Source organism: Opisthocomus hoazin, chromosome Z (genome assembly GCF_030867145.1).
Source record: "Opisthocomus hoazin isolate bOpiHoa1 chromosome Z, bOpiHoa1.hap1, whole genome shotgun sequence".
Classification (NCBI taxonomy): domain Eukaryota; kingdom Metazoa; phylum Chordata; class Aves; order Opisthocomiformes; family Opisthocomidae; genus Opisthocomus; species Opisthocomus hoazin.
In genome coordinates, this window is record NC_134454.1 from 64,401,667 (window position 1) to 64,429,267 (window position 27,601).

At 37.6% G+C, this 27,601-nt stretch overlaps 1 protein-coding gene across 1 annotated transcript in view; it reads right to left on the reverse strand.

Annotated features, from left to right (window-relative positions):
- The window catches only part of ARSB (arylsulfatase B), a 68,645-nt gene that overhangs the window by 8,625 nt on the left and 32,419 nt on the right, over positions 1-27,601 (reverse strand). Inside the window, exons 5-6 of the mRNA XM_075410682.1 lie at positions 27,051-27,294; positions 18,835-18,905 (exon numbers count right to left, since the gene is read on the reverse strand). Of these exons, the coding sequence (XP_075266797.1) occupies positions 18,835-18,905; positions 27,051-27,294 (315 nt within the window). The remainder of the gene's footprint in view (positions 1-18,834; positions 18,906-27,050; positions 27,295-27,601) is intronic.

Consider the following 27,601-nt stretch of genomic DNA (forward strand, 5'->3'; position numbering starts at 1 on the left):
TAAACAGATAAAGTGCAGCAGTCAAAACAAGCAAAACCAGTATTAGAAATGGCAAAGAACGGCACACTATGCCACCATCTAGGTCCTTGTTGTGTCTCACACAGGATACTGTGCAGTTTTGGTTAAACACTACATATCAGATAGATACAGAAAAACCAGAAGAGGTTGAGAGAGATGTGACAAGGAATATTAAAGCTATGGAACAGCTTCTGTGTGGAGAATGACTAAATAAAGAGGACTCTTCATCCTCAAATATGGACAACTGATGAGAGACAGGACAGATGTCTATGAAATTGTGTGAGCATGACAAGCTGAATAAGGAACAACTAGTCGTTCCAAATAGGAACATCAAATAAATTATGAAGCATTATGAAGCATTCAAAATAACCAATAGGATACTCTTCCTTATCATAAGCCCAACTCAAGCGTGGAATTCCTTTCCACAGGATGTTGCAGATGCCAGGAATTTACTCCGGTTGAGTGACAAAAAGGGTTCACAAAGTGTAAGAATAATCCATTAAGGATTCTTAAATACAAAATCACAAACCAAATATCAGGAGCTTCATGAGCTGCAGGTTGGAGGGCCGAGGCACACAAGAGAAGTTATTTACTTGATTGCTGGCCTACCTGCCCTCCTGCACAACTGCTACTCTCGGAAACAGAATAACGAGCTAGACAGACTTTTGGCCTGATCATACATGAGACACGTTACCAAATTACTTTCAACTCAGGACAAGCCAAATTTTTTGTTTAAAAAAGAAACCAGCGTGTCCAAGCAGATTTATACAATTCCTTTTGTTTTAGTAATCTCTCTATGTACTAAACTGAAAGGGCCAAAACTTTCACAAAAGGCAAGTGTACATGATTCAGATTCGCATTTAAATGTAGTTTTAGAAATACATGAATACCACGAGTCATTTCTAGCATACCCTCTAGTTTACTTTCAGTGTTATTCTTTAAAGGACAGACAGCATAAAGGAATCAGAATATTAATTTGTATTAGCAATGGCTTCCAATGCACCGATTTATCAGTGCAGACAAGTCAGTTATTTGCTTACCAGAATGTAAATCAAGAGTAAAGTAATTGAAGTAATGGATTCAGACCAGATTTATACTACTGTGATTGAGATCAGAATCTGATGCCTAAATTATTTCCTGCTTTAGTCATTCAGTTTTAAATTTTAAAAAAGCATCTACAGTTTACAGAAATGTTACAAGACGAGAGGTTTTGCCATACCAAAGAAGTTATTTGGTACATTCAAGCCAGCAGTGTGTCCTGAGAAGTAATTAATAACTGATGATTCAAAGTCAAACAGAAAAGATAACCCAAAACTACTTACTTTGCCCAGCAATCTGTTCTTTCACTTCACTTTCTAAGCATAGGGAAGATCACAAAAAATTATGCAATGTGCTTAGCCCTGCTTTTTTTCCTCCTAGCCTTTCAAAAAAAGGTCTTTTGACCTCATTAAGTATCCCACGTGTACTCCTGATTCAATACATCATTTAGGTTTGGTGGGCAGCAGTTCCAGAGGAAAAAACTGTCTTCCTGCTTATTTTTACATACACTTACGATAGCCTTCTGCTTAACTCATTAGTTCACCTATCCAACTGGGCAATGATTTCTGGGGGTGGAAAACAGGAAGAAACATTTCTTCACCTTTCTTCCCTGGTGATAGATGTAGGCTTCAGAATCGATCATCTGTTTCTCGGCTCATAAAATCCTAGTTACCTATTGGAAACTTATCTAAAATAAATAAAAAACTAATTTATCTGACCACCATGAAAAAGACAGAAATGTCTGAAAATCCGTTTCTTTTCTGTGTAACTCAAAACCTGTTAAATTATTCTATTACTGCTGTACACCAAAATAGCTTTGTGACCCTTTGGTGCCTGTGATGCTACATGGCAATTCAAAAAAAAAAAGCAAGGGTTGATCCAGTTTTACTACAATTTACAGCTTTAGCTCTCTTATCAGAGGCTCTCTACTCCTGTACAGGGCTTATAAATTCAACTTGTGTATTTTTCTAAGTCTTATGACGTTCCTGATAGGTTTCACTGATATTCTGCAAAATATTTAATATTCTATCAAGAGCAAAGACTAAAAAAAAAAGTTTTGCTAGTGCAAGCAAAATCAAAAAATAGCAAAGACAACAACAAAAAGCCACTGCAACACAGTACTTGGTAGGTAGGCTGGAAAATTCAGATCTGTCAGCATCTTTGTAAATATTTCCTTTGATTTGTTTCAGTCTTTTGCTTTCTACTTTGCACAGCAAATATTTCAAGTATCATGTAAACATATTTTGTAAAAAAAAGATATAATCAACACCCATATTGTGTACATTCACAAGGTTAAAAAAAAAAGATACAATCTGAACCTTTTTTTTTTAAAGAAAGGTTCCGCTTCTTTACCTTGGTCTAAAAGATACATTTGTGGAAACATTTCCTTAAATGTAATACATTTATTTAAGAGTATATTCATTTAGCCTTCTCTATCTAATGTTTAATCATAAGAAGGAAGAAGCTAAACTGCAAATTTTCAGCTGATATTTTTAAAAAAAGGAATATATAGGGGAATATATTTTCTATAGATATGATACTTTCACAGATCTAATAAGCATAGATCAATGATTCTTCTCATTCCGCTAACTCTCCTTCTTCTTTCTTTCAATGAGACCAACTCAAGCAATTGGTAGAAGCCTAAAATGTGGAGATACAAATAGACGGTACATCTAAAAATAAAATATTCTGCCTTCAGTCTATGATTAAAGATGATTAAAATGATCCATGTTGAGAAAAAGTTTTCTTGGTTGCTAAGACATCAAAGAGCACACAGTTCTCTCTAACATGCCATTTAGCAAGATCCCGACCACAAAATTTAAAAGGTCCAAAACAATATTGCTTGAAGCATGTTATATTTCTATACACTGTGGTCTACAATACTGGAGTGCAGGGAGGCAATATTGGGTACTGGAGAGCAATTTTGGAGAAAGACAAAGGAATGTTAATTTACCATTTATTTGGGAAACAGACCCCTGCCAAAGAGTTAATCTAAACAGCCTAAGTGAGTGTCAGATTGACTATGCCTCACAATTTTCCAATAACCTACACAGTAACAAAATTGTTCATTTATAAGCAGCTACATATAATCAGTGCCTGTTATGGACAACAGAAACAAATGAAGCTTCTACCTTTGTCTCTTCATCTGCAAAACAAGGATGTTAGAATTTACCTACCTTTTGCACTACATTTCCCAAAGGAAAAAGTGAAAACTATATGCATTCTCTATAATCGAAGTTAATAACATAATGTAACAGCAGATTCAGCCATATGACAGGGACATATAACCATAAAAAGCTCCAAGATTAATTGCAACCTGCTTGATGGAAAAGACTGAAAAGCATGCATCTAGAAAAGCCACAACACTGAATTAAGATTTTAGACAGCTCACATTCTTTCCAGCATATATTAGCAACACATCTGAAACAAAGGAAAGACGTAGACCTTTTGGAGCGGGTCCAGAGGAGGGCCACAAAAATGATCCAAGGGCTGGAACACCTCTTCTATGAGGAAAGGCTGAGAGAGTTGGGGTTGTTCAGCCTGGAGTAGAGACGGCTGTGGGGAGACCTTATTGCACCCTTTCAGTACTCAAAGGGGGCCGACAAGAAAGGTGGGGACAGACTTTTTAGTCGGGCCTGTAGTGATAGGGGTAATGGTTTTAAACTGAAAGAGGGTAGATTTAAACTAGATATAAGGAAGAAATTTTTTACAACGAGGGTGGTGAAACACTGGAACAGGTTGCCCAGAGAGGCACCAGATGCTCCATCCCTGGAAACATTCGAGGTCAGGTTGGACGGGGCTCTGAGCAACCTGATTAGTGGAAGATGTCCATATTCATTGCAGGAGGGTGAACTAGACAATTTTTAAAGGTACCTTCCAAGCCAAACCATTCTATGCTTCCATGTACATTCTGCTTAATGAAATTTATATATTCTGGGGAACTCCAGGGACCAGGCTGCTTCCATCCCCTGCATAACCATAGAAGGTTCTTCCCATCTTGTGTGATGTTGAGCCAAACGCAATCAAATAAACAAATCCTTATTATTTTAATTGACAAGGGACATATCAAAGTAACAGACCAGCCAAATAGTTTGAGTGCTTACTACTCAGATCTCATGAAGCACCTTGAGTGAAACCACATCATCTTCGTAGTTGTTGGTATATTCAATGCAACTACAGTCTCTACCTTGACCTGACTAGGTATCATCTAAAATGTTGAACAGCACTACTACACAGTACATACCCACAGTGAGAAAAACTCAAAGATGCTCAAACGCTGGATGAGATATAGAATTCTTTACCTGGGAAATTCATCATCTGCTTTTGACAGTAATGGCCATGTTCCAACTGGACTAGACTACATTCTCTGAACAAATATAATCTCCACTACATCCTCAAATTCAGTTACATGCCATTTTTTTTCAGTCACCAAGGATCTTTTGTGGAACACATCCATGTTATTCTATTGCTTTGTAAAATCTTCTTCTAACAGCATCTCAGCTTGTGACAATCAAAACAGCTGTAATACCTCTCTGAGCTGCTGGTCCCCTGCTGTCCTTACCCCTGTGTGATAAAAAAGATTTCATTTTGTCTGTAGGCACCATGTAAGCAATGATTCTCACTAGCACAGCGTTGCAATGAAGTCCTGAATGTTTACAAAGACTTTCGGAAGGATCATTGGGAGGGTGTATGTTTTTGGATGTATCTCTGCTAATAGAAGAGGGAGACACATTGAGAGCTATAGGTGTGATGAGGCACTCGTCACAGGATTCTGTCAGTTCTGCACTCGGAGCAAGGAATGCGGCAACAAGCAGGCTTCATCACGTAGCCAGCAGACAAGAAACTGCAGAAACTAGTGCTTGCAGTAGGGCCCTTTCTCGTTTTAGGGAATGAAGTGACACTTACGCATATGTCCAAAAAAAGACACTGCATTTAAAAGAATGCAGTCTTGTGCATATAGATTGTCAGCTCACTGAAGACTGTCACTCTAGGAAGATAGGCTTGCAAAAGGTGGTGTTACCTGGCACTGACAAGTCTCAAGGAGATAAATTAGATGTTCAATTATTTTTTTTAATGTTCTGCTGAGATTATATTCTAAAACATGAGTGATCCAAAAGAAGTTTCTTTACTTTGTGAAAACATTTTTACTAGAGAGGAGTGCACAACTCTGTATGTTGTGCAGTAGAATTCTAGCTGAACCAAACACTGGGAAAAAAACACACAGGCTATTTCCACTAGAACTTAGAAGCAACAAAGAATAATGAGTATTATCTTCATAGTAAGGCAATGCGTGTGCCTCCCTCCCTCTTGTGATCTGATTAGAAGTTTATAAAAACCACAGAGGAGATCCCCAGACAGAAGTCTGGGACTGGCAAACCAAAAACCACTTACATATGAAACCCAAACAGAGAGTGAGTATCTTCTGGTATGTTCATTACTGTCTTTAAAATCAACATACAATTTTAATCATTCAAGAAATCCCTATTGTATTCACCAGCTTCTACATCATATTAGAAAAAATGGCAATAGTATCATTGTCCTACTGTTTCCATTAAATCAAAGGTTTTGCACATCACAGCTTCTGTTCTAATATAAATCATTTGACTCTATTATCAGGATTAAAAATAATTACTTACATGATGCCCATTAAATAGAATAGTGTTTCTTCCAAGCAGTTCAAAAATCACTTTTTTATCACTAGACAATGCAGACTCCTTTGAATCACCTTAGCCTGGTTTTGAGCTACAATAGCGGAAGTGGTAAATAAAAAATCACAGACTTCTTATATATTATGGTGCTCCACATAAAAATTTCCCCCATGAAAGCAGTCTTCAACCTCCTAGAAATCTCACCACACGCATACACACAAAACCTGCATGATTGGCAGGCTCACTCTACCTTACTAAAGCTCAACTGTGCAACTGTGGGAGGTCTGTTTGGGCTTAAAAAAAACACACTAAGACTAATGGGAACCTTTCCATTAATTCCCGTGGGCTCTAATTCAAACTGGTTAAGCATCAGTAGTAAAAAACAAGGAATTTACACCCCACCAACTTTTCTTATCAAACAAATGAAGATAAATTCCCTTTTATCCATAGAGTTCAGTAGACACAGTAGGTTTTCCACGAAACTTTTTTATGAAAGGCTTGCACATTTGTATTCACAACAATTATTTCTGGCAATAACACGCACGTTTTAACCACCCCCCCAGATTATCCCCAAATTAAAGTGATTCTGAAATCAAAACAAAACAAAAGCATCAATACATGATTTACCAATTCTCAGAAGAAAAACCTTAAGAAAATAATACAAAAAAAAAAATCAGTAACCGCACACAATGCAATGTTACCAAAAATTGAGGCTTATGGATGAGCAGAGAAAATTCGAGAGTAATTTTCCCTGCTGCAGAATCCATGTCATTAAGCTAAAAAGTTAAGATCTAGAAACTGTTTACTTAAACATATCACTTGATCTTCCCTGCAGCACTGATACAGCAGAAGAAAGGCAGACTTCAGGTAACAGGCAGCCAAACGCTTGATTCTTTATAGAAGTGTGCAGCCAGAAAGAGAAACACAAAGCTGAGAAATGAACCATAACTTCACTGCAGTAAAACTTTTCTTTGTGGTCACCGCTGCTTCCCACAATCACATCTTCTGAACTTTCCTCCAATGGCCTTTTTCCAACTGTCCAATAGTTTCCTCCTTAAAGGAGGAAATACTCAGGTCACACCAAAAGCCTGAGCCTACTGCATGCTATATAAATTATTGTTTGTCCACTAAGGCAATTAGAAACAGATGCCAATTTGATGCTGAACTTGGTTAATTTTCATTAAACTAGAAATAAAGAAAAGGCTTAGACAAATTAAATGTTTAACTTCCATACATTTTTAATAAAATTAACATTCCGGTAAACTAAGGGTTAAATACGCATGAAGATGTACCTGACAAAATGAGAGTTCTTCTCCCCCTTCCAAAAATCTAGCCAAACACTGAAGATATGTTTCTGGGCTTCGGTGACCCAAATTCATGCCCTGAGTTACTCTGCTTGTTACAAAGATTTCTGAACCGTGATCTCCTATGTTTTGGGAGAGATTTCTCCCCAGAAGACTGTATGAAACGCTAGGATGGAGGTTTTCTCCATATTTTCCATTTCACATCGTATAATACATACAAATATTTTGAATAACAACAGAGAAAATAAGCCTTTGACTTGGTGATGGGATATCTGGATGAGTTTGGATAATTTCAATTTCCTCTCATATCAAATTTGTACATAAAACTTTGAATTTATATAAGAAAGTAAGCAAATTTAGTGGAACATTTGGAACAGATTCTTCACTTTTTACTATTTCTAAATTTTAACTCAATCATGTATGTGTTTTTCTGGCATCCATAGATGCAAAATATTCTGTATTTTTCTATAGGTATTTTTCTGTAGGCACAGTGTGATTTGCAGGCAGTATGGTCTACAGTTTGATTTGCAGGCCGTCTACAAATACATCCAAATTAGGAACTCTGTCTTACACCATAAAAACCAGAATGGTACGTGAAAAAAGTATCCAGATCTCTTACAGTATTTCCTAGTTTGGAAGTAAATGGATTTGGGGAGAACAGACATAAAGTGGCAGGAAGGATTAATGTGGGAACATAAGAACATATGAATACCTTTCAGCATATACCATTTCTAGTGAAGGCCATTTTAGCAATTGGAAAGACATAGTTTTCACATTGTTCAGCTGCACACATAATACAAGTAGTTTGAATCTACGGACTGTGTCTGAAACGACACTGGATTTCCATTTTATTTTAATTTCTTTGCTTTATGTAAGCACCAACATGCTTTACTTTACCATGAGACTTTTTTTTTCTTACTAAATATGAGGAAATAATAAAATGAACATAGCTGAACTTTTTAATATAGACAATAGATCACAGTTGTTATAGCACTAAGAGCAATGGAAGCACTACATTTTTCATTTCTATTGATAATCATTAAATCAAGTCTCCTCCAAACTCTCTGAAAATCATGACATAATGTAATAATACAATTTATACAGTTCCTAAAATCTTTAACCAGCCAGATGAATCAACTATTCACCTGCAAGATAAGACTACATTTTCAAAGAAAATTGTATTGAGAAATAAAAAAGGAAAAGAACAAAAGGCATAGTTACTATTTTTACAGTTAGGAAACACACTTAGATCTTATGCATCTTCTGTTTATAAACACAAGGTCTCTTTAACTGCCTCATTTGTTTGTCAACAGCATGGAAACACATGGCTGTTCTCCATACATTAATAAAAGGAATCAGAGGGGAAGAGGGAGCATTTCTCTCCCCTATAGCTACAGAAGCATAGAAAGTCTTAGATAAAAGTAGGCGAGGATTCCCAGGCAAAACTATCGCTTGCCCATAAACAGAAAAAATTGCAGTGTTTCACACAGATGCATTAGAAACTTTGTAGATGGTGCTGTACTGGAAACTTATTTTTAGCATTTTATACAACGGAAATTTCATGACCAAAATGACCTTCTGCTAGACTTGATTCTGTGAAGCAGCCTGTTGCTTAGTTCTAATCAAAAAATGCACAAGACAAAGCTAACTCCAGGAGAAGTTTTTAGAAATTCTCCTTATTGCTCTAGCAAAGTGCATATTGTTATCTTGGCATGAATACAACTCATGATCCTCCTGCAACTGATTCAGCTCTGGGATCCAATGCACCTAAGACAGTCAACTGGGGTATAATCAGTCCTGGCTAAAAGTGCTGACCTCACCAGGATCCATTCAATCCTCTGCAAATTGTCATAAGGTCTTTATTGACAGCTGCTGAACTTCAGCAAATCTCAGTCAACGAACTGTTAAAATGAAAGTAGAGATATCTTCTACAAAATGCAGGAAAATTTTAAAGCTTCCCAATTACAAGGGATAATGCTATAAATGTCTAGCCTATTCTTCCTTGGGATGTATGATTTGAAGCAACTTCATTGTATTTTGTCTGAATTAACTCCTACTTCGACCACTGGAATTTTGGGAAGAGATGGAGAAATAGGAAGAGATGGAGAAACAGGCAGAAGAAAATTTTATGGATACTTATCATAACACTCACAGTCACCATCATCAACAATAAATCCCAAATTTAGAGCTTACTGCATGTCTCAGAGAACACATATTTTAAAGTTTTGAACACTTGCTGTATTAGAGTAGTAGCTGTTTTACATCCATTGCAAATTTATTCTTTCTGAGACAAAATCTACAGGGAAATATATAGAAAAAAATATTCTTCTACTACAGAAAAAATCAAATATAAAAGTTTCCATGTCTTGATTTTCATACATATTCCATATTCAACATATTTCGTATTCAACAGCACTCTGAGCCAAAGCAGATTGTTTAGATTGAAATATCTAGCAAAAACAATTCTTCTACAATAGAAAAAATTAAATATCAAAGTTTCTGTGTCTGATTTTCATAGATGAAAAACACTCTGAGCCCAAGCAGATTATTTAGATTGTTTTAAGGAAAGTACACATAAAAGCACTTTATTTCCTAACAGACTGTTTTTGCATAGACATTGCTTTTTGTACATTAACAAACCTATAATTAGTGGGTTATTTAGTGCTTCTTAGACTTTTGTCTTCTTATGAAGCACCAAAGCCAAAAAATCTCATAGAAATCAAAGCTGAAAATTACAAGGCAGCTTCAAATAGCACTGTCTAATTCAGTAGCATTTCCCCTTTTCACAGTAACAACCAAACACCACCAGTATGAGAGAAGAACAAGTTCTTCACAGTTATTTCTAGGCCCACTGCAGTGTTTTAGACAACCGTTGTTACTGATGGTCTGTGCTACAGAAAACAGACAACTCTTCTGCCTATCGGAGAGAAAATGTTACATATTTTTTGCAAAGGCTCAAAGTCACACGATACACCTTCTTCCATCTATATGTTTACCTCCTCACACAGACAAAGTCAATTTGGTTTTGCTTTCCTTCTCAGTCTTTTAAAGCCTTTTAAATCTTTTAAAAGTCTTTTAAATCTTTCACAGCTTTCCCTTCATCTTTAAAATGAATAAATAAAATATCCTACAGTGTTTCTAAATGACAGGTCAACAGTCAGTAGCCCTTTGAAAGTGGCGGCATTTCCATTTCAGTTGCATCTGTATAACCTTAGTCTTTGCTCATTCTCACTCTTTGAAAGTTGCACATGTGTTTGTAGGTGTGATGCTTTAATTAAGGTGAGAGTCCATGAAAATGTGCCAGAAGGAAGGACCAGCCTGCTACAGCCACTTCGAAATGCAGATGGCTCTGTGGGCTAACAAGGCCTTTGCATATATGTACTTTTAACTGATTTCTCCTTTATTGAACTGTGATGTATAAAGCAACAAGGAAACTCGGGAAATGTCAAGGGCTCTTCCAACCTATGCTGCGACAATGAATTACTAAAGAAATAAAGGTTTTTGCTACTTCACTGAGGAAAGACATTTTGTGACCTTTTGCTGCTTTATGGCAACAATGAGTTTCCTACAAAACTCTGAGTCTTTCTGTTACTTTATTAAAATAAAAACTTTTGAGGAATAGCTGTGACCTTAACCTTGGAAGAATGAATAGAATACTGATCTTGAGGAAACAGATGAGCCCTGAGATACTATAACTTCCTACCGTCATGTTGACATGGCATAGGGCTGTTGCCGTAGATAAATTCACCCAGTGAAGCTCACCTATCTTCATTCACTTAGATGAACACTGTGAACACATAGATCAACTATTATCCTTTCTAATTTCAGCTTTCTCATAGTAATGTTTGATTCCAAAGGAAAGATTTATACTAGAATATTATGCTCCGTTTCTTATACTTCAAAATGCATACTCTTTTTTAACTCAATAACAGTAAGCATACAAAAATACTCTTGTTCTTGTTAATAAGTATTCATCTTGATTTTTACAACAGATTATATCTTTACAAAAAGCAGACCACACAAACTATTCAGTAAAATCCAGAATTACTCATGGCTGCAAAAAGTCCCTCTGAACATCAACAAGGCAAAGTATTTATCTAGATTATTACATTCTTCTACAATTACAGAATAAAAAAAATTAAAGCTATTGTAAATAAGAGCAAAATTCTTAATACAGTCTACAAGGTCAAACCTCACAAAATGAGAGAGAGCAAAGGGAAATGATTGACTTTTACTTTTGCTGGAAAAAATAAAGAAAAAAAATTCAAAATCTTATTTTTTCCAGAAAACAGGTTTGAACTGAATGGAATAGTATTTAAAATTATAGAAGACATCAAAGGTCACGTTGTGGAGGCCTTATATGTGAAGCGCCCAAGTGCGACTTGCATCACTGTAAGGTAGCAGTGTTCAAGGTAAAGAGAACTGAGCAGTATATAACCCAACTCTAACATCCTGTGCACCATTAAAACTTTACAGGTTTCCAGCTCAGAGATATTTCATTTGAAAAATGTAATCTAACATTTACGTCAAGACCTGCATAAAAATATGAAATGTTAGTGTTACGTTCAAATAGGTGTAGGATATAATGAAGCATAAAAATGAAGCAGCACCGGGGGATTTCTGACTTCCCATCATGATACTGGCATTAGACACTTTATCAAGTAACTTAACATTTCTAAATTCTAAGAGAGATTATCTGCATCCCAAAGGAAACATGTATTTATGAGACTCACCAGAAGTGTAATTCCCATACCCTTAGTATTGAACACTGCAGTGATGGATGGTTCACAGGAGGGCTGAGAGCCAAAGCAACCTATAACCACAGGCCAAAATTTCCGATAGCAGGAGCTACACCCCAGAAACTTCATATAGCCAACATCCAAAGGAAAACCACCACCTATTTCTGACGTGAGCAGCAGCAGAGCTGGCTGGAATGGTGGCCTCGCATTAGGGAGCAGACCTGAGCTCTGCCCAAAACTGCCAGACCAGCATGAAAGCACCGTGTGAAGTGGTTGAGGACCACGTGCAGCTCCGGGGTCACATATTGGTGACTCCTGCCTTGCAAACTTACATGGGGTCATTGCAATTTATGATTTACTTCTAATGAAAAGATGACAGAGTACAGGTGGTCAGCATGTGCCATGTTTAATTTTGCAGAGGAATGGAAATTCGGAGAAGCGAAGACTGTATCTGTCGTCTTCTCCATTTTTGACTATTCTCCCACTCTAGCTGTCACTATGTAAGCTCAGTTGGCTAAACATACTGGTCACTTTTCTGTACATTTTGACTCTCCGAGCGCAGACTCCAGGTCTTAGCCTGGCACAGACATAGAGTATATCTATCCCATTCAAAGCCCACACAGCACATTCATCCATGCGTACCTAAATCTTTGGCTGCTACTGAGTAAATCCATTACCAGGGATTATTTTTTCACTTTTTTGTTTTTTAATAATTCTAAAACAGATAGCTCATCAGTAATAAAATCAGGGAAGAAATCTCTTCTTGTCTGCGAAGTCCTGGAATCATCTTTCACCTGGGCAAAGTAAGTAATAAATGGGGCTTATAGGAGCCTAGAGTGTCTATTCCTTAAGCAAGATGAATCATTTTAGTATACGTATAGATATAACATATAATGCCTTAGCCATTATAATGCAATTTTAATGCCCATGAATGATACATCAGTCCCAGAACTGAAATGGTTTCTCTATTGTGATATATCATATATTCATTCTGCACACAGCAGATCTAGCTTTTTATAAGCAATCATTTATTTTGGCAATTAATAGTGCAATATATGAGGTAATGCCTTTTTTCAAATGTCAAGGAGACCACTGTAAAGTCTGATTAGTTTTGCTCAAGGAAAATAAAAGTTTGGAAAAAAATCAGAAAATGTTTTTATAAGTTCTCTGTCTTGGATGTCTGCCTCTATGAATAGATATCTTCAAAATAAATTGACTACAATTAGCAGCCTACAATTTTATTATGCCTTTGAAGTTTTCGTTTATGGTTAAGTCTGGAATTTTAAATGAAGGTAAAAGTTTTTTCAGCCTAAAACAGCCCCACCCAACAACATAATTATTTTGAATATGTCTTTCTAACTTAAAGAAAGTAAAATCCTTTTTGAAGAGAAAGTGATGCTACATGTGTAGTCTACAAGATTTTGTGAAATTCACTAAATTCATTAACAAATTTAGCAAGTCAGATTAAAAAATAATACAGTGTGTACTGACAGATTCTGATTAAAAACTCTGAATTAAAGGGTACATCTTCTTTCACCATGTCATTCAGTCCTGATTCTCAAAATAAAATTGCCTTCTGTGGGATATAAAGTTTCAGTACTGCTTCAAGACAGGACATCTAGCAATGACTGTGTGGTCAGAAATATGTTTGGTTTAGCAGCTAGGGGAATTTAGACTCAAATCCAGTTGGTTTTTAATTCAGCTGAATCACCAAAACTTGATGAAATGCCATAGGGCTGTCTAAAAGAAAACAGATCTCTCACAATGGAAGAGCTGACGTCACGCACACAGCTGCCAAACCATCAACAACTTGGCCTTTTTTTTTTAAGACTAAGTTACAAAAATGGGGCAAAACAATTTTGGGTTTTTTTTCTTCCAACAGTGTAAGTCAGATTTTTGATTTATGCAACTGTTAAGTTACTTTATGCATTTTATTTGTGCTTTCTTAACCTATACATTACAGAGAAAATTGTGCTCTGTTTCAACATAATTTTATCTTTCTGTTTTTAATTTTCCTATTTTACTGTAAAGCTCTTAAAACTAACAGAAAACGTGACTGTTTCAGACCCAAACCTGGAAGAAAGAAGATCTTTCATACCAATGTACTGCTTTTATGTAATCACAAACTCTCTAATAAATTACCAGTCTACACTGAGACACAGCAATTGAGACATATATTCATCACTTTTTAAAGTAATCAACAGGGTGATGAAGAAACCACCAGAAAGACAAAAGTGACAGTTTTTAGCAAGGACAGAGAGGAGCAACCACTTCTGAGCAGTGTGGGTCCAGGTCTATCTGCAGAGCTCTCCAGAATAGTTCAGGGCAGCAAGGTCCAGCCAGAAGGTGTGGTTCCCCACTCCTTCCCCCTGGGGCTCTGGTTCCAAGAGCTCTCCAGACAGCACTAAGAGGGTTGGCTCTTTCTGTCTCCTGGCTTCCAACCACACAGCCCTCCTCGCCCCCACCTTGCATTGCCTCTGGCATCCATCAGTCCCTTCAATTAACAGATTCAACCCACCTGACAGAGGAAAACCAAGCTAGTAAGTTGGATCAGTCTGCAGAGGTATCCACGAATGGCAGAATGGATGCAAAAGAAGCATCAGGAGCTTGTGGCTGGGAACGGGGAGGGGAGGAAGCGAAGTGCATCCCCAGCAGGAACCTGCTGGATCACTTCATCACCTTTATGAAACAGAAACCTCAGGGTTTAATTTCAAAGTCAACAGAATTAGTCTCACCTGTCCCCCAAAATTCCATCTAGTCCCATACTTTGTGCCAAAATGAGTGCTTGGCTACATATCCAAGATACATCCGCAGGAAAAGAAAAAAAAGAGTTACTAAAATCTGAACCAATATCCTGACCTGGTTCATAGCCTGGCTGTGTGAGTGGTTTTGGTGACCCACAAGAGAGGGGAGGGGTGGTGAGGTGCTGTGGGAGGCAGCATTTCATCTTTGGTAGCAGCAGCAACATACACTAGCTCAAGCTCCATGAAACTGCTACCTCTGGTTGAGGTTCCTCAGTGGCCTGAGTCAATATAGCTGCCAGGTCCTGCAGCCAGTACTTCCCTCTTCCACCATCCACACAATCCCCATCCTGTTCCCAGTCATGCAGCTACAGGGCAAGTTGATTCAGCTGGCTGATGCAGCAGACACCTTTCCTCCTCTTTTCCCCTGCCACCCAGGATGTCTGAAGGCTGATCTGGCAGAAGACTCGTTGCCATGTGGTTTGCAGATCCAACTCAAGGGAAGGAAGAAAAGATGAGAGAAAGGGAGAGGACAGGCTGGCCACCTTGGCAATAACTCACTGTCAGACTGGCTTTTGCACAAAGACCACAACCCACCCCCCTCGCCAACCTAGTTTTTGGAGATCCCACCCTAGTTTTTCATTCCATCACAATCGCTGTAGGTCTACAATGCACACCAGATCAGCTCATTGAGAGAAAAGATTGTTTATAACCCAGATCACCCCAGTGGGCTGCCACAGGTCAGATGGAGCCTGCAGGGAAAGTCTGCAGCCAGGAACAGGAATCCCTATATTAGCACTAAAGACGACAACTGAGAAATGACAGTCCAGAACATTGCGACATGTTTGAGGCCACTGGAAAGGCTTATATTTGAATGAAGAAAGTCTGCCCTCTGAGAGAGAGAAGTGGATTACTTGAAAGAGTCAGTGAAATAAGACCTGTCAGCATTTTTTTAGTAAAATGGAACTGCAGATACACCAGTTTACAGTGTTTTCCCTCTTACAGTGTTTAGTATTAACAATAGGAGAGAAGTACAGTGCTTTGATACAGGACTACTGTAGAGGTACTGTAGAGGTATAGTATTTACCACGGGACATGAGCTCCTGAAAACAGCCCAATAGATGCTGATCAGTAGATTCATCAGATCTGCTGGAGTAATCCTGGCTGAAGCCCAGAGGTTAGAAACCGGTGTCCAGTCTAAGAAGTTTAAAAGTTATGTGATGTCATCCTCCAAGTGGTAACCACGTAGGTCAAGGTCAGTTCTAACAGACCACAGCAGCAAAGATGTAGTTAGCTCTGTAATCAAGATAGCATTTCCTACCTTTAACTTAATATTGTGTTGAATACTTGGCTGTAACAGTTCAATTGACCTTAATCAATTACAGCTTTTGCACAAATTCTTCCCTGAAGGAATGTAAAAAAAATGAACAGAACAAAGCTCACTTTTCCTATTTCAGTCAAAAAAAAAAAAAAAAAATCAATTAATTACATGAGATATCCCATCATTCATGCTACAAAAAAGATATAGTATCGGTTTATTCAGAAAGAGATGAAGATAAATGCATGCATTAAGTAAAAATATTATGCTGAAAGAATGTATACATTATATGCAAAAGCATTCAAGAGTTCAGGAGCACTGAACCTGCACTGAATGCAAGTATAACAATAACTTCATGCCCTATGTGTGCACAACTACAACAGTATAGTGTCTTCCTTAACAATATTATGATCTGAACTGGCCTGATTATCCACAACACCCTTAAAGTTTTTTTGGTTATGTTTAACAGTATCCTGAGATATAATTTCCTCTTTGCCCTTCCACAGTACTCTGCAAATCCAAAGATTTGACTAACCTAGATCTTTCAGTCATCTTTTTACTTTCTAATTCAATTTCTAAAAAAAAAAAAGTATTAGTATAATACGAATACTTCACCCGATACAAGATGATTTAGGTGATGTGATTTTTTAAGTGGACTCGGACAAGGGCAAGATGGGCATAAAGAAGGCCAAAGACTACACAGGAGGTGAGAAAGAACCCCGCAAAATATACATGCACATATTTTACCATCCTACGCAAAACAGTACTCTGATCTCAAGACAATAAGGACAAGGGAACAATAAACACCCAAGGAAAGAGCAAGACTCCCAAGAGACACACAGTTTATCACCTTGGTGACAGGAAGGGGGCAGTTTGTTTTAAGACCTTTTTTTTTTTAAAAACGCAGAAAGACCCATGAATGCTGAAAATATGAAAGTACTTCTATACTCCAACTTTGTCTCACCCTAATCTATCCATTATAGAGACACCAATGTAATTTATCTGGATCTTAATTCTAAACTTATTAGTCAATTCGCATATATGAAAAACAGACATTAGGTAGAAATCGGCTGAGTTACACATATGTACAGCTACTCTTAATAACTCAGATTGCTAAATAGAAACTTTAATTCTTATACGACAAAGTGTAATTTCACTAGCTGGGTCAAAATCGGAATCATAATTATACAATGACTCATCCTGCAAAGCACAAACCCATTCCAACTTCCAGTTAACTTCTAAGAAATTGAGCTGGTTTAACAACAGATGAAGTACAAAGAAAGCTGGATTTCTTGTCCCCAGCAGTGGACTATAAATTAACATGCTCTGTTGCATTAGAAACAGTACGATAATTAAAAGAACAGTGATCTGAAAAAGTACAGTTTAATGTCTATTTTGTCATGTATAACAGTGATACATCTTGTGAAACCTACCAGAAATACAGTTACTTACTCTCAAATCCTTTTAAGAATAGTATCATAAAATCAAAGTAGGAAAAAGATAAGGCATACTAATTCAGAGATCAACTGTACCTGTTCCTGACCAAAAGTGCTACTAAGGGAGAAAGTAAAACAGGTGGCACAAAGTAACTTGCCAAAATTATAGGCCTTTGCTGAGAAGTGACAGGGAAACCCTACATGGTGCATAAGGACATGTCGGTGAAGAGTAACATTTTTGGTTTTAATTACTCCAGTTTTGAAAGGTACATAAAAACATTGTAACTTTACAGGCATGCATACCCCTTCCTCTGTTTGTGATGCCTAAAAGTCACATCTCATCCAGAGTAAAAATTCCACTTGCTACAGTTTCTGCCCTCCTGCCCTGCTCCTTGCCCACATCTCATGCAATGCACCCACAAAGTAAGGACATGGTATATGTAGCAAATGGTGAAGTATCATCAGAGGATGGCATCATGGAAAAAATCCAGAGAAGTATTTCCCGAACTTCAGCTCCTGAACACCTCCTCTGATCATCCCCCTTCTATTTATACCAGGAATCTGTCTACTCAAAACACCTCCGCAGACCTCAATCACAGCAGTTCCCATAAGGAAAAGATGGTCTCTGAAGTATGATTTAGCATATCACATCACAGCATAACATCGTACAGGAATGCTGCGACTCACTGAATATCATTTGAAGGGAAACTGCAGTAGCTACAGCTCAATTCCATCAGCATGTTGGAATTATCTGCAGGCAGTGCTGTCCAGCCAGCACCAGATAGGTACAATGTTGCTCCTTCTGAGAAAAGCGTTGCCAAACCAGATGTGCATTGCAGAAGGCCGCCTTACCCCTCTCCATTCAGTTACTACAATGTGTGTCTATCGTGCAGGCAGCAGATCACTGTCCCCGCTGCACTACTTTTCCTCTGCCTGGATTTATTTCTTTATTTAATGAAATACAGAAATGCTACGAAAACACCAGAAAGGACTTGTTCCAATGTTCTGCATGAAAAAAATCACTGCTTGGAAAGTTTGTAGTCCTTATGTTGAATCATAAAACAGATGGTGCTTAAGGAGCTATAGAATTGGCAAACTTCAGCTCCAATTCATGTGACTACGGAACAAAAGCAATCACAATCACAAGCAATCTCAGCTGCTCACAAACTCAAGTTTTCCATTTGCAAGGTCATATGATACAGATGTATCAAGACGTGCTAGGGTAAGCCGTTCATTGGGAGCTACCTGCCAACCTGGAGCACTGAAGACAGGGTTTGGTAGAGTTTTTTGGCAGTGTGCCTCCCTGTGCACCTCAGGCACATGGCTGCTCCTGAACATTTCCATGTCCCAGAGTATTTTATTCACTAGTCAGCAGTGCTTCAGACCTCTCTGAAATAGGAAGTGCGTGTTGATCATGATTCAGTCAGTACTTACAGCAGCTGGGGGATGATGTCTCTGTATTTTAAAACAGAATGCATCCTACTCTATGTTGTTTCACCTCGCAGGAAATACTTCACTTAAGGAAAATAAGGAGTGTTCAGAAGATACACTGTATGTTTAATAACTCTTGAACGATCAGTAGTATACTCACATGGGAAGTCATCCACAAACATGGGGTCTATGTTATGCAGCAGTTCCACTCTGGGGGACCGTCTTCCTTCACTAGGAGAGATTTCAAAAGGAAACATCAATTTCCTTCTACAGTATTTTAAGGCTTTTCGTCATGCTAATACAGAAGGACATTCATAACCATAAACTAATTGCTATCAACTTCAATGTGAGTGCTCTTTTCGAGCCTAATAGCAACAGCTTTTTCTCTGTATCAGTCTTCCCTGACTTCACTGGTGTCTACTGGGATTATTCACAAGTTTACAGAGTACAGAACTGGCTCTATCAAAGCAGAGTTTTACAATAACCAACTTCAAAAACCAAATTTTGCTGTGTAAGCTGGCATGGCACTTGCTATGCCCTCTGCATACCTGAACAAGTGCTGAAAGCATTTTGGGTGGGTGCCTCAAAAAAACACCAGAGTCATTGGCTGCCCCTCAAAAAAAAACCACCTTCAATTTGTAATTGAGGTCACAAGGATTATTTAAATACTCTGAACATTCTTGTGGGGGGGGGGGGGAAATCATCCCACTTTTTCAAGCCACTGATTCATAGGGATGGTGTAGAATGAGCCTCCGAACTTACCCATAAATTCTCTGAGTTAAGCAAATCCCAGTCCTAAAAAACTAAATATAAGAAATATACTCCTTATAAAGAGCAACATGAGTAGGTAGATGTAATTAGAAAGAAGCTTGGCTACCTCATGACACACCAATATTTTATTATTTGACAGTGAACCTAAACACATCTTTTTAGAAACTTCCAAATAACTTAAATTGTTTTCTTTTTATTAAGGAGCTTCATTATAACACTTGAAAATTCAGCTAGGGCCTCTAAACTACTTGACATTAAGGATAAAAAAGTCAGGTAATATAAAACTTAGTGGAAACCTCAAAAATGACTGTTATTTTAATATATATGGTATATAATTACACAATATTTACCTGTAATTTTATTTTTTCAATGACAACTAATTAAAATGAATATTGTTCTATTTGATTCCTAAAATCAGTTCTGAATGCTACACATTTTGAATAAGTACAAAATTAACAAGGAGGATTGGATGAAAGATTAAATGTATTCAGACAACACAGCCTTGGAATTAACACAAAGGAAGTACAATAACTAACCTACAGTGTTAGTGATTCAGTGTATAAGAACTGACACAAAACTGTTTTTCCCAAAATGCATGTGAAAGGTTAACTCCTCCACTTGCACCCTAGTATGTATAGAAGTCACACTCCTAACGAGTGTGCTTGGCTTTATTTAACCAAAATTTAGCTTATATTTAATTGACTCTTACTGTCTCTAAGATGCTCCAACTACAGCTGTGGTGAAGTATGCCTTTCGCCATCTGTTCATAGGTAGTAGTAACATGAGCCAGTTAGCACAAGTTAAACTAGGATGCAAATTCATAGCATGTGAATAACTCTGCAGTAACTGCTTGGGGAGACATTCTAATTTTGCAGTTTCTGAGATGTATCTATATTTTCTAGTATCCTGTTGAAAGAAAGCAAACACTAGAATTATGCTAAGTATTCTAGTATCTTCTAGTATCTAGTATCAGGGTCAAATACTGAAGAAGGAAGTAACTTATTCCTACATGCTTCTCCTGTTTATACATCCAATATTCATATAGTACCACGTTAGGTAGAAAGTTAGAACTGAGGATGTTCATGGTGTTCGAGCAGACTAGTATTACTATCATATCATTAGAAGTTATTTCCTTTAGGCTTTTAATCTGGAGGGTGGATAGCGTAAACTAAAAATGGCTAAGAACGTTATTGCACAGTAGGTAGAACACAAAATATAAAGATTACACCTGCATTCATTTAAGTTTTTCATGCTGCAGCTGACATTTTTATTTAATCCATTTTTTTCTGGGATAGAATATTGGTATTAGTAACTCGGAAATGTGATTTTTATATAATCACAAGATACACTCCCTGAAGCTTATGGTATTACTGTATTAAGCTCTGTAGCACTATCAACTGGTACTGAACTGCTTGTTCAGTTTAGGGGTTATTCTGGTAACTCTGTTACACACAAAATGAAGGTTTATAACCAGCATATATTATCCACAAAACAATAGCCAGGGAAAAGAAGATGGCATTGTACATTGAAGAAAGTGGCTGGCTGACAGAAAAGGACATTAGGAAAACAGAAGCAAGGTCCTGGGGACAACAAATAGAGAATTTACACTTGCAGCAGAATTCCCTTCGCCTGTGCCTAAATTCTGTCCTCGTTCCCATTTATAGAGCTCCATGCTGACCTTAGTCCCCTCAAAAGACACAGCCTCAACTCCAGATTCACCATGGCAGATGCTCTGCCAACAATATTTTGCATCAGGAATATAGTCTAGCCAACAGAGCTAGAATAAGAAAGCAATAAGATCCTCTAGTATCTTCCAGTGTACCCATATCTTACAATGCTCTAATTTTAAGAGTATTTATTTTTAGGCTCCAATATTCTAATGTATTGCTCCTCTCCCTAAAAATAAGGAACTTTTTTTTGTTTGGCTATTATTCTACCACGTCTGACTGACTATTTAATTAAGCAGTCAAAAGGTATTGTCTTCCAAAAAAGTCATCTGTGTAAGAACATCTTGATGAAAACATATGGACTAACTTCAGAGCTGGTATGAGAATCAGATAGTTTGTGCTCAGAACACCGCTCTGCGTTCCATTTTGCAAATTTTTTAAAACATACAGAAAGATCTGTTACTCCTTAGTGAATGTGAACAAACATCTACATGCAATCTTTCACTTTTGTTGTTATTGTTGTTAAAGAGGCAGAAGGTGTCCTTGGGAAGGAATCCAAGGTTTTCCAGGGTAAATATGTTTATCTTGCACAAAAACATCCTCAGTGTCACTCAGCAAAATCTGAGCCTTTATAAACTTGCCATATATTGTATTTCTCTGGGTCTTATCTGTACACACTTTCTTAAAATAAATATATTTAAGATATGTTGGAAATAAACATTACCCACAGCTTTACATTGCTCTTTATTCAGCATTAATTTATACCACAACAATGAAAATTTTTTTCAAACAGGTTTTTAATTCCTAAAATGAATGTAACCATTTGGTACACAACAATTCAAATTGATCTTGCTTCATTTACTTCATCTAGTCAATTCTGTTATTTCCAACATTATAAAAAAACAAAATTGAAACTTGGCCTGAAAAATATATGAGTAAAACTTGAAAACCTACCTTCACTAAAAAGCTTTGAAGAAGTATTAGTATTTGCACCGCATTTTATCCTGAATCTCTCAGTGCCTACCACATTGCTTCATGTGCTCCATTTGGTTTTCCATTTTCCTGCTAATAAAAATCTTTTCTCTGAACACAGACCTACTAGATACTCAGTACTGAAAACCAAAATACTTCAAAACAATGTATCAATCAGGGCAAATTTCTACGTAAGTAAAATTATTTTGCCTTGTGTATCTAGTTCAACAGAGCAGCAAGCATCTGGAGAACAGATGTTTCTTAAAAATGCAAGTGTGTTTTGAGATGCTTGCTTAGAAACATTCAGTATGATTTAGATTCCTTGACTAGTTGTATTTTAGTGTTGTTTTCCATTAATTTTTCTTTGTATTCTCAGTTACTATTTTTGTAAAATGTATTGGTGAAATTATCCTGTATTTTTAGATATAATTTCTAATACATACATAGTTTTAGAGGTTCTAGCTATATTGTGGTGTTACCCATGCTAATCTAAGGTACTAGAAAAGTGCAATCTACTATGATTTATATAGAAGGTTTATACCTGAGATTGCAATGGGCTGATGGATAAAAATGGGTTGGTACAGTGATACTATCCCAAGTTATTTTAAAAAGAAGTTAGGGACATTAAAGGGAAAGTTAAATCTAATCTCAAAGGTACTTGTTGGAAAATGAAATTTAGGAACTACTGGTCTAAAGATACACTGCAACAAAATTTTGGATAGAAAAGTTTTTTTGGTGGCCTGTTATATTTTACTGTAGAAAACTAGCAGAAAGGCCAAGATTTGTATCAACAGAGAAAGATTGGGAAGATCTGCCTGTGGAGACAACAGCATGAACACGCAGCAGAGAAAGGGCTCTTGTAATGGCCTGTGTTAACATCCAGATTAGTAGGTGAGGAAGACCCCAACACATCTAGGCCAGTTTCACAGGACAGGGACATGGGGAGTCAAAACAGTGACGGGACAGGGCACAGGAGGAGTACTAAAAGGGCACAAAAAGGCATAACCAGGACCTGTGCATAGTCACCAGCCTACGAAGAACACAGAAGATGTTAGAAGGACTTCACAGCTGGCATCCCTGGACCTCTGTACCATTGCAACAGATCCTGGGTCCAACATCTGGTCACAAGTGTCACGGTGTCTGGCTGCCAGATGGATGGCTTGAAAACCCCTGCCCTGGTGCCTGGCTGCTGGGCAGACTTCTTAGACACACACCTTTTGGCAAATGAGAGTGTGAGACTGTGAAAGCGTGAGTAAAACGAGCTTGTATTTCAGTTTCTGTTATAAATAAAATCACTTTCCTCTTCTATTAGGTCTCTCATTGTGTTGCAACAGTATTTCCTACACTACCAGGTCAGCAGATCAATTTTGAAACAGCAGACAAACTTTCAAGTTCAAAGTCCCTGTCAAAGAGCTTTTAAGTAGCATGCAAATTTTCACCTAAGAAGCTCAAACAATGAGAACAAGAACATCATATTCCCTCAGTTTTATGCATTGAAACATAAAGTATAGCTAGCTAAAAAGAATGCAGAAGACATTGTTGTCCATGACAAACGTGCTCATAAACTTAACATCTTTTCATGCATTTGCTCCTAACCATGAACTTTTTTCTAGTTCTTGAAGTCAAAATTAAGTACAGGAGGCATGAAACAAACAGTTGTAAAGATGTGTGGTTGTCAGCACCTCTATTTACTACAAGAACTCCATATTAGACAGTGCCTTGTTAACGCAATGCTTAATTTGGACTACCAATCATCTTAAAATCATTACAGAAATTTCATTTTGGTCTAGGATTTCAGAATTTATATTTAGGATTTCAGAATTAAAATATAATTCCTGTATTATTTATATAATAATCTGTATTAAAAAATTCTATATTTACATGTAATTATTTTCAGAATCATATTATTTCTATTTATTATATAAATAACATATTCAGAAGGCATCCTTAGAAAACTGACCGTTTTTAGACAGAGATCAAACAGATACTGGAATGCATACAATATTTTTGTGACTTCTGAGAGTATCTGCATTGTCTCATACATTCTTTTGAATATCTAAATCAACGTTCCAAATTTACAACCTTTTTCGCTCTGTTTACACACATATGAAATAGTAGGTTTAGGATTACAGTCCACGAAAAAAACCCACCAACACACCCACAAGAAGCATACGCAGCTACTTGTATTAAACTGGGCTGAAAAAAATACAGATGTAACACAGTGATTGGCTACTAATTTATTTTTTTTTAATGAGATAGAATCTTTGCAAAATTTAATTTCACTCCTGATGAGCAACATATTTGAACTTTCCATCAGATGTCACCAAAAGGGCGCTGTGCCTTCACTGTTTGCTATCCAATATTCAAGTGACCTTTTGAGTTATGATCATGAAATTTAATACACTCATTTCTCCTGATTACATGGGAAAAAACATGTGAAATTTGACATTTCAGTTGCAAGGTCAGCCAAAGATCAGCCTAACAGTCCACAAAAACTGACATTTTCCCTCCCTCTGGACAGAGGCCCTCCGGCTGGCACTACAGAAAATACTGGAGGTCACTAGCAATGCCAGTAAACATTGCATTCAGTTCCTCCACAAAGAGATACGATTCAAGTGCCAGGAGCCTGCAGGGGATGCACAGCTGTAGCTATCCTTCCCCATGTATAATTTCCCTGCCGAAGTAACCTGATCTGAGAAGATCAGTCCATGACAAAGAATATCTGGTTGAAACTGAATCTGAATTAGGCAGGAATTTTGCTGGTAACTGAAATAAAAGTCTGTGGTTTAGGAGTACCCCAGGACCTTGCTGATAAGTTTTCCCACAGTAACGCTGGCATGTAAAACATTTTACTGTCTCTGGCTGGACAGGAGTCTCCATTCCTTCCTGGCAGTTAATGGTCCCTGGTCTCAATTATACACATCCTTATCTTCTACCACTTGGAAGGGAGCCATACAGTACACCTGGGCACAAGGCCATGAGCTCTTTGCAAACTCCAGCAAGTACCGAGAACTACCCCATGGCTGCTCAGAAGCAGAGGCGGCACTAAGAAAGAAACCAAGTTCAGCAGTTTCAAAACTAGTAAACCTACTAAAAGTACAAGCAATTCTGAACTCCAGATATCCGGGTTTTTTGGCTTTTTGGGTTTGGCTTTTTTGTTCTTTTTTTTCTTTTTTTCCTACTTCAATGTCTATATAGGGCTAACCAGAGTCGAGCAGGTGGGTTCAACTCTGCTTGCTCTAACACTCCATTTCTCATCTCAGTCCCTAACACAAACACTCGCTGTTCACGCTTGTTTAGGAACTAACTCACAGTCTAGGATGCTCAGACACACAAAAATCAGTGCTTATTGCAAAGCACTCTGTAGAAAATTGCAGAAAATAGCTACATTTCTCCTGCAGGTTGTGGTAAGAACCCTGAGAAGGGAAAAAAAGGTTGTAACAGAATATAATATTGTCTGACTGCTATGAAAACAAAACAAAGACTATCAAAAGAAACAAAACACTAATTCTCAGATGAATGGCATGTAGCAAACAGAACTGCTAGTGCTTCTATTCTGCTTGAGTAGTATTAAACACTCCATCCTAAATGATTCTTATACAAATTAAAACTATGTAAATATAACTTCTAAGAACATAGACAACAGGATTTAGCCCCATCAGTGAATACATTATATGCAAGCACAGAACAGGTAGAAAGGAATTTAAGACAACATCACCATGCAATTTTTGCAAAACTAAGGTTTAGTCACAGAATTTTAAAATTCTGCAGAAACTCACATTTTAAGGACTCTGCAATACATTTTAGTAGAGTAAAAGAACATTAGAATAAAAGAAAAGCTTTGAAGGATGAAGGACTGACTGAATACAAGTCTTGACTGAAGATCTCACAAAGGGGCAACACCAGAGCTTCTTCTGATAGTTTGTTCCATAGGAAAAATCAGCTTTACTGTTACTGCCCATTTAATTTACTCTTCTACATTCTATTCTACTTACTCTGCTGAGCCCAGTGCACCAGTAATAAGCACACATTCAGATGTGCCCGGAGCCCCCAGTATCCAGCACGTGTGATACCACTTTTAATATTCTTTTCCAGAGGAAAAAATGTGTGAGATTTAACTCATTTTTCTTTTAATGCACAGAAGACTCTCTATGACCTGAACCAATGGGGTTTGGGATACCCCAGCTAATCCAGACAGCATGAGAGGTACACAAAGTCAGAGAGAGCCCAGTAAAAGTCATTAGCTTGGTCTCGGTGCCAACCCAGCTGGAGCTAAGCTACCTCTTTTGTCCAGCCACCTTAGCATGTCTGCACTGCAGTCCTGAGTGCTCCAGCTTGCATAAATCAGGAGCAACGTCATGACCTCTTAGGAACCAAGTCAGGTTTACTTTTGTACTGAACCTCACAGGCTGTCTGAGACACTGGACAGCATGATGTGGACCTATTCAAACGGTTACACTTAGAGCCAGCCTGACAGGTCCTGTACTGAGCTAACACACCATCAAAGTGGAATCCATCCTCAGTGAGTTTAATGTCTGCATAGATCTCCCAGATGTTCAATTACAGATGCATACTGCAGAGACGCCCAACTGGGCTCTGTAGAGAGCAGGGTTGGGTCCATAAAATTTACTAACTTGTACTCCATGCTGTGCAAAATCAGTTAATGTACTTCTGGATCACACAGCGTTCTTGAAAAAGTATTCCATGCTTGTGTATTGCTGTGTCCACACTGATAAATTCAACATACCAAGTTAGAGCCGTATAGAGTTTTTGCATCTGTGACTAGTATTAATTTGCAACTTGGATAATTGTCTCATGAACAGTAAAATGAACTGCGCATATACATTCCCTTTCTTTAGAGAAAGGAACATGTAATATTTGCTCCCAAGTTCCAGCTCTGTTCTCTGGGCTGATGAAATTCTTCTCATACCAGAACGCTGACTCCGTGATTTGACACGCAAGTTACCTGATAGTTTTCCAAACATCAAAGCCATCCAAAGGCTTAGTGCCATTGGTATGTCCTCCAGCAAGGTGCACCAGTGTTGGCAGCCAGTCAGAGATATGGATGAGTTCATGACTTTCTACACCTTTTTGTTTCAGTAAAGGACTTGCAACAAAGCCTACTCCTCTCACTCCTCCTTCCCAGAGGGTCCATTTTCTTCCTCTCAGTGGCCAGTTGTTCCCACCTGCCAAAGTCTGTCCTCCATTATCTAGAAAAGAAGTAATTAAAAAGTACTGTTGGTAAGAAAGAAACAGAACTATCCTCCCCACAACACTTTTGCATCCATTTGAAAAAACATTTTCACAATACAGGCATGTCACACAAGCACTTGCATAGTGCTGGTAAGTGTTCATATAATACGTTGCATATTCAGAGCATGTCACAACCATAAGTTAATTCTTGCCAGTCTTACAAATTACTACAATGAAAAGCTACTGCTAGGCAGAAATGATACCACACTATGAGTCAACGATTTAGAAAGACTTTGTTAAGAGCAACCTCTGACCTTGATTCTA